General features: G+C 33.0%; 2 protein-coding genes across 5 annotated transcripts; both read right to left on the minus strand.

Annotated features, from left to right (window-relative positions):
* Positions 1 to 6,906: 6,906 nt before the first annotated feature.
* LOC133802226 (GDP-mannose transporter GONST1) lies at positions 6,907 to 14,722 on the minus strand. 4 transcript variants are annotated; one of them, XM_062240501.1, is made up of 10 exons: positions 14,407 to 14,722; positions 13,385 to 13,513; positions 12,082 to 12,313; positions 11,778 to 11,917; positions 11,075 to 11,204; positions 10,404 to 10,502; positions 9,776 to 9,930; positions 8,047 to 8,163; positions 7,473 to 7,570; positions 6,907 to 7,359 (listed from the first exon to the last, which is right to left on the minus strand). In XM_062240501.1, the coding sequence occupies exons 3-10, from the start codon at positions 12,298 to 12,300 to the stop codon at positions 7,307 to 7,309; spliced, it is 1,011 nt and encodes a 336-aa protein (XP_062096485.1). In that variant the 5' UTR covers positions 12,301 to 12,313; positions 13,385 to 13,513; positions 14,407 to 14,722; the 3' UTR covers positions 6,907 to 7,306. The 4 variants fall into 4 exon arrangements, with proteins under 4 accessions (XP_062096485.1, XP_062096491.1, XP_062096501.1 ...); XM_062240507.1 differs by having other exon boundaries at positions 13,385 to 13,546; XM_062240517.1 differs by lacking the exons at positions 12,082 to 12,313; positions 13,385 to 13,513; positions 14,407 to 14,722 and having other exon boundaries at positions 11,834 to 11,917.
* Positions 14,723 to 16,439: 1,717 nt separating this feature from the next.
* On the minus strand, positions 16,440 to 19,375 carry LOC133802254 (ABC transporter I family member 10). The gene is made up of 6 exons (XM_062240525.1): positions 19,131 to 19,375; positions 18,807 to 18,978; positions 18,551 to 18,637; positions 17,294 to 17,419; positions 17,096 to 17,218; positions 16,440 to 16,768 (listed from the first exon to the last, which is right to left on the minus strand). Exons 1-6 carry the CDS (start codon positions 19,199 to 19,201, stop codon positions 16,559 to 16,561), a joined length of 789 nt encoding a protein of 262 aa, XP_062096509.1. The 5' UTR covers positions 19,202 to 19,375; the 3' UTR covers positions 16,440 to 16,558.
* Positions 19,376 to 19,802: the final 427 nt, after the last annotated feature.

Raw genomic sequence — 19,802 nt, forward strand, 5'->3', positions numbered from 1 at the left:
TTGTTTTACCTAACTTCAAGTGTGCTGAAAATGTGCAAAAACGTGTTTAAAATATCAGCATATGCCGATATATCGCAGCTATAGGGATTGATATGTCACCTAAGGTTGATACGAAAAATACGTCAACTTCGCACGAACGAACTACGGAGGCTCGGGAATATGGGGGAGGCGATATATCGGCTCCACACACATATTTTGAAACTTTTTTTAATCGAATTAGAAACAACCCTCAACAACCTAGATTTTCTCCTTAACGTTTTTGACAAAGTTCTGGGCTTCTGTTGAACAGAAAATATATTCAATATATATTCATTTATTTATTCTTTTTAAAAGGGGTTAGTTTCACTCCTTGAACTCTATAAATAGGACCTAGTACTCAGCCCTTTCATTCATTATTCAAGCATTCTTCAGAGCCTCCAAGCTGCTAAGTTTATTCTAGAGAGAAAACACTAGGGTTTTGGGATTAAAAGCTTTTCAATCTAAGCTTTTCTAAACACTTGGGAAATAAGATAGAGTGGCATTTCAGTATTGAGGTGTAGATCAAATTTCTAGTCTATCCAAGGTATTCTTATCCTCGGGTTTAATTCATTATAGTTCTTTTATTTTCTTTCAGATCCTAACTCATTATTATGGCTTTTGGTTAGGTGTTTAAGTTTCTTGAAACTTAAGGTTTTTGATAAGTTTCTATCTTGGTGGTTTAGATCTCCTTTTCATCTTTATTTCTTTAGAAACTCATGATTTTTACTGTTGGTTTTAGGAGTTTTCCAATCCCATTCTTGCTCCAATACCCCGATTTTTGGTAAGGAAAATAGGTTAGATTATATGTGTATGATATGTTATGTTATAGTGCTATGTATATATGTATATGTTTCATGTTATAGTCACTTGGGTATTATAGTTGCTTGGATAGCAAATGAATCCCAAGATTTTTTATCATTTTCGTAGATTAGAGTTATGATTAAACCTACCTCGATTAGTAGACTGAGGACCTAGATGGTTTATCATATACTATTTAATGATCTAACCTACCTCGATTAGTAGACAGAGGACCTAGATGGTTTTATCACATACTACGATAATGAGTTAATGACCATTAATATTGTAGTCCTATGTTTATATGATATGCGTTTTTACGTTATATGTTTTATAGTATATGTTTTTAGTCTTATGATTTATGTTATGTTTTAGTAGATTTTCCTTGTTGTGCATTAAGCTCATTCCTTTTATTTTAGATGGTGTAGGAAAATAAGCTTGGAATGCGGGATGGATTCATGGAAACTTTAGCATGTGTATTGGGGATGGACTGTTGGAAGATCAAGGATGAAGTTTATATTTTTGAGTCTTTTCATTTATGTAATTATTTCTGCATTTAGTATTTGAACCAATAATTAAAGGTTTATGTTTTCTTTATGTTTTTATGTAATAACAATGGGATCCCGTACTTTGGATTTTTATAATAAATTTCTATTATTCCTTGAGTGTATTCCAAAATAATAGCTATGTCTTAGTAGTTTTAATGGTCCGGTGTCTTAGAATAAGTCGGGGCATTACACATTAGAGTTGGAGTTTCTCCCCAGAAAATTCATGAAATGGATGAGCACAAGGGCATGAAAAGTGCTAAGCGTGACAGTGGAAAAATGAATGGTCAAGTGAAGGTGTTTGAGGTGTTACTGGTCTTATCATTAAGGGTTACTTGGTTCAATCTTTAAGACATCAATGACTTCGATAAGACTTTGTAATACTTTCACTAAGGTAATGTTCAAATCGAAAGATAGTTTATTTTATGCACCAATAATGTATGAGCTAAGAAGATAGGATTATATTTAACCAAGTGGGGGAATGTTGAGATTGGTTAAATATAATGGTTAAGATGTTTATACGATGAGGTGCAAAACACTTAATAATTTTCACTTAAGTTGAAGTGAAAATATGAGATTGTGTAGTAGGCATCTAAAAGTGACTTTATGGGTCTAAAGTGACACAATGAGGTATCTTAATATTCCCAAAAAGTTTAGAGGCATTGAGACATTTTAGGGTCATGCCTGGGCCTTAAAACAAGGGCATCTGCGTTGCATCCCCGTGGGAGGCAATGCATCACCTAAAAGTGCCTAGGAGGAAAAACCTTCAGCAAGTGATGCATCGCTTGCTGGGTGGTGATGTATCGCCACCAAGCAAGCGACGCATTGCCTGGACAGTTTGTACAGGACTATACAGATGCGTGACTTAGCTCCAAATGATGTGTTTAAAAGCTCTAATCCTATTGGTTGGACTTAATGACGATGCCTACACTATAAATAAGGGTTACTAGAGTTGAAAAGCCTTGACCACACTTTTCAAATCTCTCTCTCTCTCTCTCTCTCTTTCAAATACCATACGTTTTCTCCAAGAAACACACCAAGCATTGCTTGACTTGCATGAGTTTCAAGGCTTGTTAAATCCCAAATCTCATTATACTTTGTTGAAGCTTCAAGCAATAAGGGAAGGCTTGGAATAGAGTTTTTGGACAACAATATTCTTATTGTGTATAAGCCTTAGATGTTCCCCAAGTTTGAAGATTCAAGTTGCTCAAAACTAAAAGTTGTATCTCTCGAAGCCTAAACTTTGTATTTGTGTCATTCTATTATATGTTGTTAGTATTGATGATTATATGTTTCTAAGTTCATCTAATAATCATTTAATCACTTAATCCTTTATTTTAAAGATTTGCATTCATATCATGAATATGGTTCTTTGATGATCAAGATTTGCATTCATACTTTGAATAGGGTTCTTGATTAGCATCTAGGGTTTGTAATATTGAACTATTCCTATTATGCATTGTTGATTAAGAAAGTGTAAAGCCATAAATTCCCAACATAATAAACATAATTAAAGGATGAAATGACAACAATTACAAAGTTAGGATTTTTGAGAGATACAACCTTTGTTTTGGAGACCTAGGCTTGCCACAATAAGTATATTGTTGTTAAAAATCTCTATTCCAAGCTTTCATAAAGTTGGTTGAAGCTTCACCAAGATGGAATGAGAAGTGAGATTAAACAAGCCTTTGATACTCACACAAGTCAAGAAATTCTTGGAGAAAACATATGATATTTAAGAGCTAGAGAGAGAAAGAGAAATTAGAGAGAGAGTCGAAAAGTGTGATCGAGAATTTCCAGCTCTAATAACCCTTATTTATAGTGTAGGCATTGTCATTAGTGTTAACCAATGGTTTTGGCACATTTAACTTGAGTTTTGGAGCCAAAAATACGTAATTGTAAGGACTCGTACAGACATGCTAGGCGATGCATCGCCTGACACTAGGAAACACACTACCTCACAGGTTACACATCGCCTAGTGACAGGGGATACATCACCTATTACTATTTCTCAATGGCTTTTAGCCCAGGCGATGTGCCGCCTCTAGGTTTTACCCACAAGCTCAAAATATGTCTTAAACACCTCCAAATGCTCCCAAACTTATTGGCCACCGTTAGGTGCCTGAAGTCATCACTTTAGACCCAAAAAGTCAATTGTAAATGCTTACAACAAAAACTCATTCACTTCAACTTAAGTGAAATCGTTGTTTTGCACCTTATTGTGTAAACATATTAACCATTATATTTAACCAATCTCAACAATATAAGTCTTAGACATGAGTATGAGAGACAATTGATTCAAGATGGAATCATTTTGATCTCTTATGTGAGAACTAGAGAGAACTTAGTGGATCCGTTCACCAAACCTCTTACTAGAGAATTGGTAAGTTCTACATCTAAAGGAATGAGACTGAAACTCGTAGAATAAGAGATTCACATCAAACTCAAGAGTTTAATGGGTAAGAACAAGTCAGTGATAAGTGGATAGTTTTCAACACTAAACAAATGTGAGTCCTATGTGAGATGGTTAATGTTGGTTGCTATTGGACATGAAGGTTAAGCCTAAGGCTTTTAATAAAATTCAGTTGAATGCAACAAGCATCTCTAGAGGTAGCGAAGATGTTGTAAGAATTTCACATATGTGAACGGTGATGTCGCCATTCATGGGAGTTGGAGTTTTTTTCCCGGAAAGTTCATGAATTGGATGAGCACATGGCCATAATAATGATAAGCAAGAAAGGCGAGAAAATGAATGGCCAAGTGGAGGTGTGTGAGGTGTTACCAGGCTTATCACTAGGAGTACTTGGTTCAATTTTTAAGACACCAATCACTTCGATAAGGATTTGTACTGCTTTAACTAAGGTAAAGCTAAATAGAAAGATACTTTACTTTATGCACCAATATTGTTTGAGTTCGAAAAGAAAGGATAATATTTAACCAAGTGGGGGAATGTTGAGATTGGTTAAATGTAATGGCTAAGTAGTCTTACACAAGGTGATGTAAAACACTTAACAATTTCACTTGAGTTGAAATGAAAATATGAGTTTTTGTTGTAGACATCTATAATTGACTTTTTGGGGTCTAAAATGATACAATGAGGTATCATAGCATCCCTTAAAAGTTTGAAGTCATTTGGAGGTGTTTAAGGGCGCTTTTGGACACCTTAGGCAGTGGGATGGCGACATGTCACCTGTTTCCGTCAAACCATTAATGGCTACAAGAGGTGACATGTCACCTAGCACTGAGAAATTAATGTGCATTTTGGCTCCAAAAATGTGTGTTTAAAAGTTGTTATCCTATTGGTTAGTCCTAATGATGGTGCCTACACTATAAAGAGGGGCCTTTTAGAGTTGTGAAATCTTGATCACACTGTTCAAATCTTGATCACACTGTTCAACTCTCTCTCCCTCTCTAACAAGAGGTGACATGTCACCTAGCATTGAGAAATTAATGTGCATTTTGGCTCCAAAAATGTGTGTTTAAAAGTTGTTATCCTATTAGTTAGTCCTAATGACGGTGCCTACACTATAAGGAGGGGCCTTTTAGAGTTGTGAAATCTTGATCACACTGTTCAACTCTCTAACCCCCCCTAAGTTTTCTAGGAACATTCACTTTCTCCAAGAAACTGACCAAAAATTGCTTGACTTGTGTGAGTTTGAAAGACTTGTTAAATCTTACTTCTCATTCCATCTTGGTGAAGCTTCAAACAACTTTGGGAATGTTTGAGATTTTGGCCAGCGATACTCCTCGTGTATAAGCTTTTGATGTTCCCCCAAGTTTAAAAACTCAATTGTTCAATTCAAAGGTTGTATTTCTCTAAAACCCTAACTATTTGAGATAGGATATTTTGATATTGCTTTTTATTTTCCTATTATATTTTTTGTTTTTACCATTGATAGTTCTATCATATTTTATGTGATGATTCCATTTATCTAGGTGGTGTAATCTCACTCTCATTTTTACATCATTTTTTAGATTTTGCCTTCATACTATGCACGTTACTCTTGATTAGTCTCTAGGGTTTGTATTATTGAGTTTATTACTATTAGTCATTGTTTATTTAGAGTTTGTAAGCCATAAATTCTCAACACTTTATACTTACATTTACTTTAAAATATAAATATATGATGATTTCACACAATTTTGTCACATTACTTTGGTTTTCTTCACAGACAGCTAATAGCAAGTAGCCTTATAATGTTTCATGTATGAGTATTGTAAAGGTGTCCAACACTACTTGATTCAGTATACATTTATTTATGCAAATTAATATCGAGTCCTACATATCTTATTTTGAATTAAAACTATGTAGAATTCGATTTGATTTGCACCAACAACAATATGTTGCATCAAGTGGTATTGAGCACTTTAAGGTACCAAATAGCAACTTCATGTAATGGTTTCTCAAATGAAAAAAATCCCATTTATACAATAATTGCCTCATCTATCTTCTTTATCAATCTCTCTTTCTTCTCATCTTCATCTCTCTTTTTTCCCCTCCGATCAACTGACCAAGTTTCTATAAACAAGCTTTTATCTCCCTTTTTTTTTTTAATTTATTCTCTCCCCATGGCGTTTCTCTTCACCCATTGTGCTTAAGTTGGGCACTTAGTCATAAAAAAAAAAATTGGAGATTAAGGCATGCTGTATTTCAGATTTCTCCAAAATTATTATTGACGAAATAATACTAACATTTTATATATTTTTTTAGAAGAATAAATTTTACAACTAGATACATTACAATTAAGTACGGAACATGTTAAATCCCAATTTCACAATAGTAGTCCCCAAGCCACGCACTACCCACCAATAAAGGTACTTCTGGCGACTGCATTTATGATATTTGCTCTACACAGTTGATAGTACATCTTTTAGCACATCTAGTGCTGAACAACTCCCAATAAAGGCGACGAAATACACCCACAAAAGGAGGCCACAAACATAACTCAACCCAACCCAAATACAATACAACACAATAACATACATACACAATATTATATACATATATAAATATACTTCCAAATGAGGGTGTAATATTTAATATGCTTATTTTTCACTTTCTCATTATAAAAGTAAATATTTCATGTAAAGAACCCAAAACAAAAGATGTTAATAAATCAAAATTAAAAGGACGACGAAAGAAATACTTCAAAAGTAATTATAGTAGCAGCGTAAGCTCACGATAATATAGTGAATAATAAAATGTTACAATTCAGTCGAGTTAAATTGAAACTTAAATTAGAACACTAAAACAGAGCAAACTACACAATTTTCGTAGGAAAGCCTATGAAAACGACTTGTGTAGGTTAATAATGATATAAGAACAATAAAAGACTTTACTCCTAATGAAGAATTCCTCGTATTATCATTGACAACATTCAATTAACGATTTAAACAACACTCACTGGAAAATATTCAAATTTTCAAAATTTCTATATACACTTTCATTTTTTTTTTTTGGGTGACATGACCAGTATAGTACTTTTTACTCTCACTAGAAAGGAAAAAAGAAAGAAAAAACAAAATAAAACTGTAGTTGGAACCAAAATTTTGAAAAACCTCACATCATATATTGCTCAGCTCTTACTCATTGTCATCCTTCCCAGTACTACATAGAGAACAAAAGATACAACATAAACTACAGATTAGGGGAATGTGGAGAAAAATGGCAAGTTTTTCCAAACATAGACTACAACAAATCTCCTCTCCCTATGCAGCTACACACAACTTCAATTTCTTGCACCGTATCTCACCATGGTGAAGAGCAACAATGCAAATGGGAAGGTTTTCTTTCTTTCTTTTTACTCCACTTGTTAGACACCGTCACAAAATAACTGATTTCCTTAGTTGACAAGACGATAAAGATAAGTTAAAAGGACTGCACTGATCATGCCAAATGTGGATTTCAAGCAAAAAGCTACCCCCAGCGGTTTGCAAACTTCTTTGTACTATGATCGCTCCTGCATTTTGGCTCTAGCGAAAAATACTCCAGCCAAAAGCCCTACAATTTGCAAATTAAGTTGGTAAATACTACAAAAGCAACTCAAGGTGTATCCTTTTTTAGTTTGTGAGAATTATACCACATTCCAAAGACTATTTATTGGAGAAACTTACCAAAGAAAATGCTGGCAGAATTCTCTAAACTGGTTGGGACTTTAAAAAGTAGGATACCAGCCACAGACAGGGGTATCTTATTTAGTGACCCAACAAGGCTGCAGATATTGATGAATTCAGGATTGTACATTATACACACATAAATAATCAGTTCAAAATAAATTAAAAGACAAAAAAAATCCTATACAACCAAGTTTTTAAAAAAAAAACAAAAAAAAAAGGGTCAAATTGCCACAAACATGTTAAATAAAATCAGAAACTAGCACAGTACTTCCCAGTAAATAGCCAGACATGAAAAAGCATAAATCAGACCCTCAACCTGTGAAATTATATTTAACATAAACCATAGTATCCAATTCAAGTTTCTTATTTGAACTATAGGGTTGGATAATTTAAAAATAAGCATCCATCCACATGTTCTTATGATGCTTTTCGACTGTTAAAGAAGGATTTTTTTAACTTAATTTGCATGCTTACCTTTCAGAAAAGAAAAACTTTCAAACTGAACCCAAATGACTCGATAAAAGTAGGATGGACGTTGAGAAATAATATAGGATACACTAATCTGTGTTACCTGTACGTGGTAGCACCCGTTTGATGAAGAAACCACATAGAAGTGAAACTGATTGCCAGACCCAGAAATCCACTGAGTGTCATTACCAACCAGAAAGTTGGTACCCTCAAAAGTGGTCTGCCATTAGGTTGAGAACTGTTAGATTCAAATTAATTTATACATGTGTCTCAACTTATGACCAGCACAGTTCAGAAACACCTAATGTATGACAAAAACGTTTATGAATCCCATCAATACTGTTTTTACAAAAGATAGGTTTTATGGATAGTACTAGAAAGTCAACTCTTTCATTAGGGAGTTTAAGGTTTCAAAAAAGCTTATTTCTTACCGTGCAAATATTTAAAGAATAATAACATACTATTTTCATCAAGAGAAGGTAAGGCTAGATAAGTTGAATGTCGAAGGCATCATGACCAAAAAAATGTATTGGAAGTGTGTAAATTAAGTTGGAAAAAATTAGCATCTAATGAAGGCACCTATATATCGTAACCTAGCAAGAAAAGTTCATGAATTCTGACTAGAAATACGAGTATGGGTGAATGTTTTAGCAGTGCAGCTTACTCATTATGATTATAAGGTACTTAGGTCACATTTGGACAGTGAGATTGGATTAATATTTTCAATATCCTCTCTAATTTGATAACAAAATTACACTATAAAAATTATCCAATCCTACTTTCCAAACGTGACCTTATAGAAAACAGAGAGATACGCACTTGAATGAAATTCTTTATTAATAAACTAAGGCTGGTCTTGTGACCAACCCTACAATTAACAATGTAAATTCAAGAGATCTCACTCTACCAAGTGAGAACCTTACTCCACAAAACTGCTCAAATTCATCCTTTCTCTTAGCCACCTATATATACAACTATTTCAGTGCCAACTCAGCACTAAACCAACCTGTAGAGACCCATAAACGAGCTAACTATCCCCTAACAAACATAAACCACACTTAGACACACCTTCACTTTGGTTTTTCATATCTCACATAGGAAAATGGATGGAGGGCCTATTAAATGACTACTAGTACCTATTAATATTTTCTCTAAGAAACTCATTCAGCCTGTATTCAAATATATGCAAGCAAAATCACTTCTGACGTGAATATCCAAGAGAGCTGAAGAAAGAGGAAAAACACAAATCAATAAGTTGACATATGTCTGCCTATTAACTTTGGGATTCATTATGTAGTTTTAAATCATGGACCATAGAGCCCAAAATCTAAAGCCAAATTTAGTTTATGTTTTAGGGAATTAAAGGATCAAGGGAATAACAAGAAGAAACAATCAAAAATTCTTTATGGCCATTATCATATAAAAAAAAAAAAAAAAAAGCTTCAATGAAAGCCTGCTACGCAGACTGATCATTATGTGTGAGAAGTTCGTTTTCTTGCTCTTACAAAAGCCTTAAAGGAGTGCAGTTTACCTCTCCAGCATTAATTAACGAAAATGGTCATTACAATGACCAAATCACAGTAACGCTGGAGAGGAAATTTTAAAAACTACAAGTGCTTGATGCTTCAAGAAAATAATTAGTTCCAAGAAGGTAATTTATATATTGATATAATATATATAATGTCAATTTTTTTTTTGTAGCAATAAAATGGCAATTATTTTATATCAACTTATATATCTTATTTCCTTTTTTTTTTTCTTTGAAACTAGGCTCAATCCTCAACATCAGTAAAATAATGTATCAAGCACAAGAGAGAGAGAGAGGGACCCACGTTTTTAAAAGATAATCCACCTCATTGAAAATGAATATAAGGAGAATCCCCAAAGGCAAAGAAAGTGTGTTATTTAGCATAACCATAGAAAATTCATTCAAGTTCCCAGATTTGGTGTATTGTTTTGCTGTGTCCATCACCCTACGTAGAGTCAGCTGCACAGATAAATATAGCATTAAACACTAACATTCTAAGCTAAATTAACACAAAGAAACCAACCTGAATGTCAGAGTATTCTTAGATGCATTCATAAAATGAATTAGACAAAATTACAAGCAATTACTGGTGAAGGAAAATACAAGGACCGGTTTGCGTTAATATCTTTCTCTCTTTGGGTTGTCGAGCTTGAACACCTACCCAAAGTTAAAATTTGTGTTTGTTCATTAAAATTTCTACAGGATCTAATGAAAGATTGACTACTCATCATTTTGAATGTAAAATCTTAACTTTACCATTCAACACCAAGGTCATTTCATAAACATATTTACGGTATTTACCACAAACAAGGAAAACTAAGGGTCAGCTGACTTATAACGTGTCTTTTAAAGTAAATAAAACTATCTACAAAAATAGATATTCTGGAAGTGTACAAAATTAAACAGTAACAACATCAAGACTATGAACTTACAGAATATGATGCAGTTAAAAAGCAGTTAGCAATCTGCCATGCATAGCCAACAGCATGAAACGTTAAATCGGTAACTCCTCCAGAAATTGCTGATATGATCTGCACAATGCAAAATCAGAATCATAAAAATGTATATATAAACAGTGCAGTGACAATTTCAAAGTAGTAATTGTGTGACTCGCAAAAATGCCTTCCAATAAATGGAGACTCAGAGTAGCTAATGTCACCCTAATAAATTAACAATATCAAGTGTTTATAAAATTTAAATTTTTTTTAGCACTTAGTCATTGGTCTCCGGGTTAACAGAAAATTTCTCCTTTTAATACCATATAAGAGTAAATCCCATTCCTAATGAATAATGGTTTGGTTTTAGGTCCTCTCATTAAGTTGTGCTCAGCTACATACATAGATAAAAGGAAAAAAAAAACAAGTACCACAATATTACTGAAACAGCCAATGTCTAACTAAACATTTAAGTGATAATAACTCAAAACTTAAGAAATAAATATAAGGGAGAAGTAAAGAGAATGAAGATGCTCTGCGAAAAAGGAAAAAAAAATGAATGAAAGGCAAATTGATTAAAATGTATTTTAATTAAAGGCAAATTCATAACAATAATAATTTTAATTAAAAAAAATGTATCTAAATCACATTTACATCTTAAAACATACCATCAAGAACAAAGCAGTCCACACTCTGCTCTCGTGATGCTTGTTAAATAAATACATTTCCCCAACAGCAGTTATCACATTGGTTACATTCTTTAGGACTGTGACCATGGCAACATTAATGTACTTCAAGCTGTAAACAAGAACAATTGATTTCAGAGAAGTACAATGTATTAGGTATAACTTATAATCAAGCTCTAGACTAGTACACTCTAAATAAGACAGATGACTAGTCCTCGGTCATGCTATCCATTAACAATTAGATGAATCCCATCCCTCTGACGGGACTCACCAGGCAGGACAAAGAACATTAATTTGGGCACATCTAATCCAAATGATACATTCATTTTTAAATCCTGGTAAATAAAATAAAGCATGTATACATTAACAATGGTATGGCTGAACTATTAATAACCAGGAGTACTTTTGCAATTGGTAATATTCTTTTAGAAATTAACTCCTATTAAATTGCTGGTGAGATGCTGTCAGAAAAAAAGCTAATCAAATATATACCAATAACTGGTATTTTAAATATCTTAACAAAATGGCCAAGTAAAGTGAAAGTAACACAAAGAAAGTCACTTCACATATGCAGTTTACATGGTAGAACAACCAGTTCAAAATTTTCAAATTTCTTGTCATCAAAGGCACTTTACAAATGCAGCACAATATAGCCACGCACTGTAAAATCTTCATACCTACATACCTAAACATGCTTGTAACAAGCATCCCAACAAATATAACGTTCACTGGCAACCAGACCTTAATCAATCTCCATGTCAGAGGTTCTGTTGATATGACACCCAGAAAATTCAATACAGACACTATAATTACTGAAATAAGATTCTGCATCCACAGAAAAGCAAAAACTAGTTAGCATATAAAAGCTGCCAATCAAATCAATTGCTCAAATGGCACTTGACTGAAAATCCAATATTTCATTTGTCATTACTGAGAACATATATACAATATACTTATCTTATGAAAAACCTCAGCGAAAGATAGGTTACCTGGTACAACATCAAAGATATCCCAGCATTAAAATCATAGCCAGATAGCACAAACTTGTTAACCAGTATCATGCTACAAGAAGAGATGCAATAGGCCAGGCCAGACAATAATGCCGGATTCTGTAATTTGACTCCCTTAGTACTACTACGTGTAGATCTGTTTCTTTCTTTCTCCATACCACTTTCCAAGTCAGTACCATTATTTTCGAAAGGCTTCATTGCAAAGTATCACCTACGTAAATGTGATAAGAAGTTAAGGAACAATACAAGCGTTTTACAGTGACAGTGACTAAGGAACAATACAGGCGTTTTACAGTGGCAGTGACAGCACTGTCCTTGTATCAGTTAATTAAAAATATTTTATCTACAGTACATAATGATCTTATTACCAATCCATATATTTAAGAAACATCATCATTACGAGTTGCATGCATATGCAGATACAACCTTTTCAAATAATTCCAATGTAATATTGAGCATTAACATACAGAACATTTAAATGCTCCCCTTTTATTACAAGCCTACCGCCCCATAACATCGAAGGAAATTCTAACAATGAGGAGAAAATTAGAGGAAAAAAAGACAAAATTTGAGAACCTTTCTTTTTCTTCTTCTTCTACTAGAATGTACATATTTCTCAAGATGTTCCAAGCCTAATTGGAAGTGTACTTTGAAGCAGAGGATTTTTGACATAAAAGGTCTTATAAAAAGGGTGTCTTTTTATGATATATATGGAGAACTTCCAAGCCTAGGCATAATGCAATAAAGTGATAAATGCATTCCAAAATAGGCCCATTATAGAGTTCAGGAAAGAAGAAATGAACATTTTCATTTGAATGTTGCCAACACTGTCTAAAAGCTTGATATTAGTCCTTTTGCTGACAAATCATCAAACCCAAAGTCCACAAACTAAACTTCAATAACCCCATCAATCTGCTGTTTAATCAAATACCAAGTCATCATCATTTGTCAAATTTTTTACTCTTCCATATTAAAGAGAGAAAAATAGAAATAAAAAAGCCCGGCATTCCACCATCAGCCACAAAAACATCCCAACTTTTCCAAAAAAGAATTCACCGCAGCAGCATTCATAACATAAGCAAATGTTTCTCATCTGTCTCATCCATGCAAGCAAAACTGTTCACATGCAGTGTTAAGTAATACCACTACACTATTGTGTGCGAAAGAATGCTCATACTAGAAAGAGCAAATGTCAACTACAGAAATGTGAATAAGAAAAAAGAATGCTTGGCAAGTGAAAACTAAATAGCATAGTACACGGAGCAATAAGTTGAAAGAAGACCTGCTAAATTAACTTCAGCTCTGTACGTCTTCTTTTTCTTGTACGGGTGTCCTTGATGAGGAAATTATCAGATCTACCAAGATATACAACTGCGCCTCTAATTTAGGCCCACTTCAGCAAATCTTGTTTCTGCATATTCAATGGACTCATCAAATGCCCAAACTACTATGAATTAGGAGGGACAAAAGAGTCCTTCAAAGAGAATTACAAATTCAAAATCAGCAAATAGTTTATCAATTCTTAGAACTACTACAACTAGGATAAAAAAATATACTTAATACAAGTTCATCGAAAGAACCTATGCTTAACCTTAGAGCTTCAGTGTACAGAAATTAATCCTTCAAAGCATTAACACCATGTAAATAGACCCATTGATGAAACATATTATCTAAACGTGGATTGAAATTAAGAAAATTTGAAGTTAAAAATATTAAACATATGCATAAAAAGATACCCCTTTTATTTGAATTTGAATTTGAAAAAAAAAAAAAAAAACTACTTTGGTTAGTGCCACTTAAAATGTACCATAGGAAAAAACTAACTACAAACTACTTCAAAATGAAGAATGTATTGGAAATAACATCAATTCCTTCCTAGTCTTAACAGTTTCTATCATGGTATGAAATAAAGACGGTCATGCCAAATGTGAGTAGATTATTTCAGGAGAGTTATATGACAAGTTCGTAAGACTATCACAAGAAAACAGAATTGAAGGAGATTTCACTTATTCCCAAATATAAGAAGTTTTACAGTATATATATATATATATAACAAGTTTGATGAAGATTTGTGCGAATAAAGCCCTAGCATACAAAAATATAATTGAACCCAGAAACTAAAGTTGCCAACTCAACAAAATAAATAAATAAAAATAATTTAACCCAAAACTAAAAATGTCAACTTAGCAAAAATTTATTAATATATAAAACAAGAAGTCACCCATTTGATACTTGATCAAAAGAACAGTTAAAGAGCTTAAAATCTAAATTATACAAGAATTAAACGAAAAGAATAGTAATTACCTTGAAGAATTCTCCAAAACTTCAACACCCCCTCATCGATCAAAGAAGACCCACAAAAATGGTCTGAGCAGCGACGACCTAAGAATTGGAAAAAAAAATCATGAAAAGGGTACAGAAAAAAAGACCCCTTTCTGATTTGAGCAAGAAAAAGGAGAGAAAGAAAGAATCTAAATGAGAAGAAAAGCGAAGGAGGAAAGGCTGGGTCGTCGTGTAATATAATGTGTATTACTATTATTATGATTCATATTTTTCAATTTTCAATATTCGCCGCTGTCCAGTGGGAGCACTATACCAATTTTTATTTTTTTTATTTTTTTTAACAATGATTTATTTATTTCTTTTTGAATTCCCTTGTGTGACGTTTTATGTACTTTTCTCTGCTATTATTTGAAAATATATATATATTAGTCATTCATTATTTTATGTCAGACAGTCTGTGATATTAGCAATTTTTTTAAATGAAAAAAATAATTACTTTTTATGTCTAGCTAAATTGAGAAATGTTAGAGAATCACCACATTTTACTCTACATTTTTTAAAAACTCCTAAATTTAGTGTGGTTTAACTATAAAAGTGGTTACATAATTCAAATTTTAAATGTCTTTATCACTAATTTTTGTTTGATTTATTATTAGATTAGATATGAAGCAAAAGGAGAATGCCGTCCTTGAGGACTGACCTTCCAAAATCGTAGTTGATAATACCAAAAAGGTTTTGACAAATCCAAAAGTGAAGGAAGGTAGCTACTCACTTGGGTTTTTTGTTTGCTTGTATTTTTTATTTATTTTTATGGGGGAGAAGAACCCAATTTGTGTTGATCAAACTCTCTGTTCATTGGGTACTGAAAGTGATTGGGATTTTCTTGCTAATTGTTTTATCTAAGTGTCACAATGTGCTATAATAACTAAGTTTTGATGTCTTTTTGGATAGAAAAGCAAAATAATGGATGTAATATTGTAAATGGAGTGACATCAAACAATTCAATTTTGTTCAGTTTTAATATTTTGAGTTTGTAAGCTAACTCATTTTTGGTTATTTTTCAAAAATAAAAAATAAAAAAATAGTCAACTTAGCTGTAGGGTTTGAGCAAATTGTAATCTTGCCTAACTACCACCCATAAAACAAGTAACCCCTTAAAAGGAAACATGGTGCTGACTGCCAATTATAACTTAAAACACCAATGCAATTTGTCAAGACCAACTTAAACAGACACAATATATCAATTCACACAAATAACAAGGGGAATTTGACAATTCTTGGAAATTGTGGATAATGCTCATATCCACTAGTCAATCCACATGTGATTCTTTTAATTGAATGAGTTGCATGTTGCAGTGCTTTTGGACCTAAAAGTTTCATCCAAGTGGGCAAACCATCACTTTGTAAGCCTGAAAAATGTCAGGAATAATACTTGGCAAACCCCCACTAACAATAGTGGCATAAAATGAATTTTCCATTTAAAATAGCATAGTGGAAATGAGATCAATATACGCTGCATGCGGTCCAAACTCGATACAGAAGGAAATTAAAGAAAGTCAAAAGTCAAAATTGTATATATCTATATGGTGCTGTCAGACTTCATCAACAAGTCAGATCTCAGTTTCATGTTAATTTTTGTTTGTTTTATATTTTTGAGTTCACAATTTTCAGTATCTTTTTATTTGTGTTCATAACAGCTGAAAACTCTACGCAACATGGCCAAAGCTTCAGCATCGTGTGAATACAAATTGAATCCAACCAATTGTTTAGCTCTTCCAGTAACTCAACTAAGTCATGTTTTTTATTGAATGCTTAATGGACTTGGTTTAACTAGGACATGAAAAGCAAGGAGTGACTTTTAGAGAACAAATTGATTTTATGTCAAATTTATAAAGAAAAGCAGTCATCAAGTCTTCCCTGACTTTAACCCTACAAAGAATGCTGATCTATGATCGACATGGCAGCGTTAAAACTAGTTACGCTAAGGTACACTTGCCCCACGTGATTCTCCAAACATGAAGACCTAGGGAAAGAAAAGCAGAAAACCAACAGCATGAAGAAAGAAATATATACCAGAACTATAGAGAATCTATAGTTATTCACAGAACTATAGAATGTCTATAAATATTTGCCAGAAAAATGACTTTAAATAGCAGGAGGGCCAAAAAGTTTATCAAGAATTGATTTGCTTGATATAAGCTGATTGCCTGCCTTTAATGAAATCCAAAATGGTTTTTGCAGCTCCATGCTTGACAACTCTCCCATTTTCCATATAGACTGCACCATCTGCATACTCAAGCTCCTCCAAGCGATGTGTCACCCATAATGCTGTAACATCTTCAGAACTATCTAAAGAGTTCCTTACTGCTTTAATTACACCAAGCTGGTTCCATGAAAATAATAATAATAATAATAAATAACACACATAAAAGTATACTTGATCTCTCTGAAATTTTATTGTTAAGTCAGAGTCACTAGAATATAAGAAGATTAAGACCATGTATGAATTGAGCACTAAACTGAGCTACCTGTTAACTAAGACCACAATATGGAGATATTATAACAAGCTATGGCACCCTACATTTTCCCTTTACCGTTTTAAAATGGATTTGGTGTTTCCTATTATTCACAATTGAGGTCCAAAACATCTCTTTCTTCCTACCACTGTAGAAACAACATAGATTTCTATCATATTCGTAGGAAAATATACCTGATCAGTTTCATCCAAAAATGTTGTAAGCTCATCCAACAAGAGAACTTTACATGCTTCAGCTAAAGCACCAGCAATAGCAACCCTTTGCTTCTGACCACCACTGAGAGTTTGAACTGACCGCTGAGATTTGCAATAAACTGAATAATAAATTTCATGCTACAGTTACTTAAAGATTCATGCAATTACATAATTTACCTGTTGGTAGCTTAGCATGCCGACAGCATCCAAAGCTTTTGACACCCTAAGTTTGACTTCATCACAGGTAAGGTCGAACTTACCTAGGCCAAATGCAACATCTGCTTCCACTGTAGGCATCACGACCTGCAGCAAGGTTATATTTCATCATGTAATCATGTAATTGGTTTATTGCAGATATCTGACCACAATGGTATCCAAAAATGTCTGTATTGGTATTTTAATTTGACTGGAACAATAAAATTAAATAAATTTACCAAGAAAATAACTTATCAAAAACACAATTGGTTTACAATAAAACATTAATTAATGATGTAACCAAAGAGCAACGGCAAGCCCAATCTAAATTAACTGAAAGGAAACATATATCCCCTGCAAAAGTGTACCATCAACTTCCCTAATCCAATCATTATATTGTTTTTATGCATGGTGCAAAGTTAAATTTTTATTTCAAAAAGAAGATTTAGTTCACTTATCTTTTCACTCTATGTTTTACATGGTGCAAAGTTGCCTAAAGCTGATGGCATCAAGTTTTTGTAAGTAGTTTCATTGGGATATGGCCTAATTAGGACTAACTTTGTAATGAAGATATCAATGAGTTTTTCTTTTTTTTTTTTTTTAACAAAAAGGAAAAATCTTTTGCATATACTTTTTGCTACAAATTGACAGTGTTAAAGCTCAGGAAGTCCCTACTATCCAGATTCTGGGAATGTTCTTAGTTTCTTAATTCAACATTGATGTTTGGAGACACTGGCTTGTGAACTAATCCTATGAATCTATGGTGTTCTCTTATGTGCACAGACACAATCAAACTATGAAATATAAGAAGTCAAATCCAAGTAGCAGAATTGGTTAACAAATATACTAAGTTCCTTGTTTTAGAAAAGAGGGATAATTAGTTTCCACGAAGAAAACAAAAATGAAGATCCATCCCTTTAATAAGACATGAAGATTGAGGTCGTAAACTTGTAATACAAAACCTACAGAACCCATAGTAAAATCTTTGTTAAAGTAATATTATGCTAAAAATCCATTTGAGCTAGCCAAGTGGCATCTATGCTGATTAATAGGAAAACGTAAAACTAACAAATAAATATAACTTCTCCTTTTCCTCTCATTATACTCTTAAATTCTCAGTTCTTCTTCATTCTTTCTTCTTTATTTGTTTACTTTTTTTTTTTTTTGGCTACCAGACATAGTACTCGGGGTCATGGAACAATGAAACATAAGACTCAAAGTATATAACAAATAATCTACCTGATGGTCTGGGTTTTGGAAAACATAACTCTTAGGCATTTCCACAAAGACAGCTCCTTTTGTTGGACTCAAAAGACCAGCCAAAATCTGCACAGTTGATGATGAAGTAAACAACTAAATCAAATTCTTATAAATCCCAGACTTCCGATATGTTATGTGAAATTGTATCTATGAATTGAACAACCTCTAAAAATTCAGAAATCAGCATCACTGTTAGCAACTAAACAAGACAAATCTATTAGGATTTGTAATGTACCTTAAGAAGAGTCGACTTTCCACACCCATTGGGACCAAGAAGCATCCAAAATTGCCCCAAGGGAATGCGAAGTGAGCAATCCTTTAGAATTGGCACGGTTTGACCTTGTTTGGTCGCGATAGAGAAGCTCAAGTTTCGTCCATCAATGGCGAGATTCTCAGTAACATTAGTCCTGTGAAGAAATACACGAAAAATGAAACCAACCTACATTGAGAGAATTACCAAGCGAAACGAACGCCAGAAATATAAATGAAGAACATAAACTGTTCGACGAAATGCCCAGCTGAAATAAATAAATAAATAAATGTGAAGAGAAGAAAGAACCTGGGGAGAGATGTGGCGTGAAGAGGAGGTAGAAAAGTCCCAGATAGAGTGGAGACGGTGGAGAGAGCCATGGGAGGGATCCTTAGACAAAGATTAATTAAGTTTTAAGTGCTTGCAATTTTGACAGTCATACAGTAACAATGGCCTATGACTCTCCACTTCACCCCGAAAAACTACAACGGCTCATGCTCAACGAAAGTCGACTCAAAATCCTTGTTAAAATTTTTGTACAAATCCTAAATAATACATGGAATGGAATGACTTCTTCATTTCCTATCCTATTAATTTAACCTTCTACCCCAATTTTTTAAAATGCTCCATCAAACTACACTTTTTTCTATTTTTCATATAAGTTTTACTATACATCAGCTTCTCTATATATTTCTCTACATCATTTAAATATTATATCTTTAAACATATTTTATTAATTAAAATAAAATAAAATAATAATAAATATAAACTAAATGGAGAGAGAAAACTTATAAAAAAATATTATATAAATATTATGTAAATATAGATATAGATTAATTAGAGTTTGTGCATAGCTATTATAAATATATATATAAAGAAACTGATGGAATATGTTTTTATAAGTTTTAGCTAAATATTATAGAGAAAGTGTATTACAAAATAGATCACCAAAACATACATTTTTATAATTTACCTCATAAC

Source organism: Humulus lupulus, chromosome 1 (assembly GCF_963169125.1).
Source record: "Humulus lupulus chromosome 1, drHumLupu1.1, whole genome shotgun sequence".
Classification (NCBI taxonomy): Eukaryota; Viridiplantae; Streptophyta; class Magnoliopsida; order Rosales; family Cannabaceae; genus Humulus; species Humulus lupulus.

Bases quoted from the DNA above. Each gene is read 5' to 3' on its own strand.
- LOC133802254 (XM_062240525.1), bottom strand. From the start codon at position 19,201: ATGGCTCTCTCCACCGTCTCCACTCTATCTGGGACTTTTCTACCTCCT. The intron at 18,979-19,130 runs GTTCTTTCTTCT...ATTTCTTCACAG, and splicing joins CACGCCACATCTCTCCCCAG to GACTAATGTTACTGAGAATC. The intron at 18,638-18,806 runs GTACATTACAAA...TCAACTGTGCAG, and splicing joins GAAAGTCGACTCTTCTTAAG to ATTTTGGCTGGTCTTTTGAG.
- LOC133802226 (XM_062240501.1), bottom strand. From the start codon at position 12,300: ATGAAGCCTTTCGAAAATAATGGTACTGACTTGGAAAGTGGTATGGAG. The intron at 11,205-11,777 runs GTATGTAGGTAT...TCTTGTTTACAG, and splicing joins CTTGTTACAAGCATGTTTAG to CTTGAAGTACATTAATGTTG. The intron at 10,503-11,074 runs GTATGTTTTAAG...TGCATTGTGCAG, and splicing joins GGACTGCTTTGTTCTTGATG to ATCATATCAGCAATTTCTGG.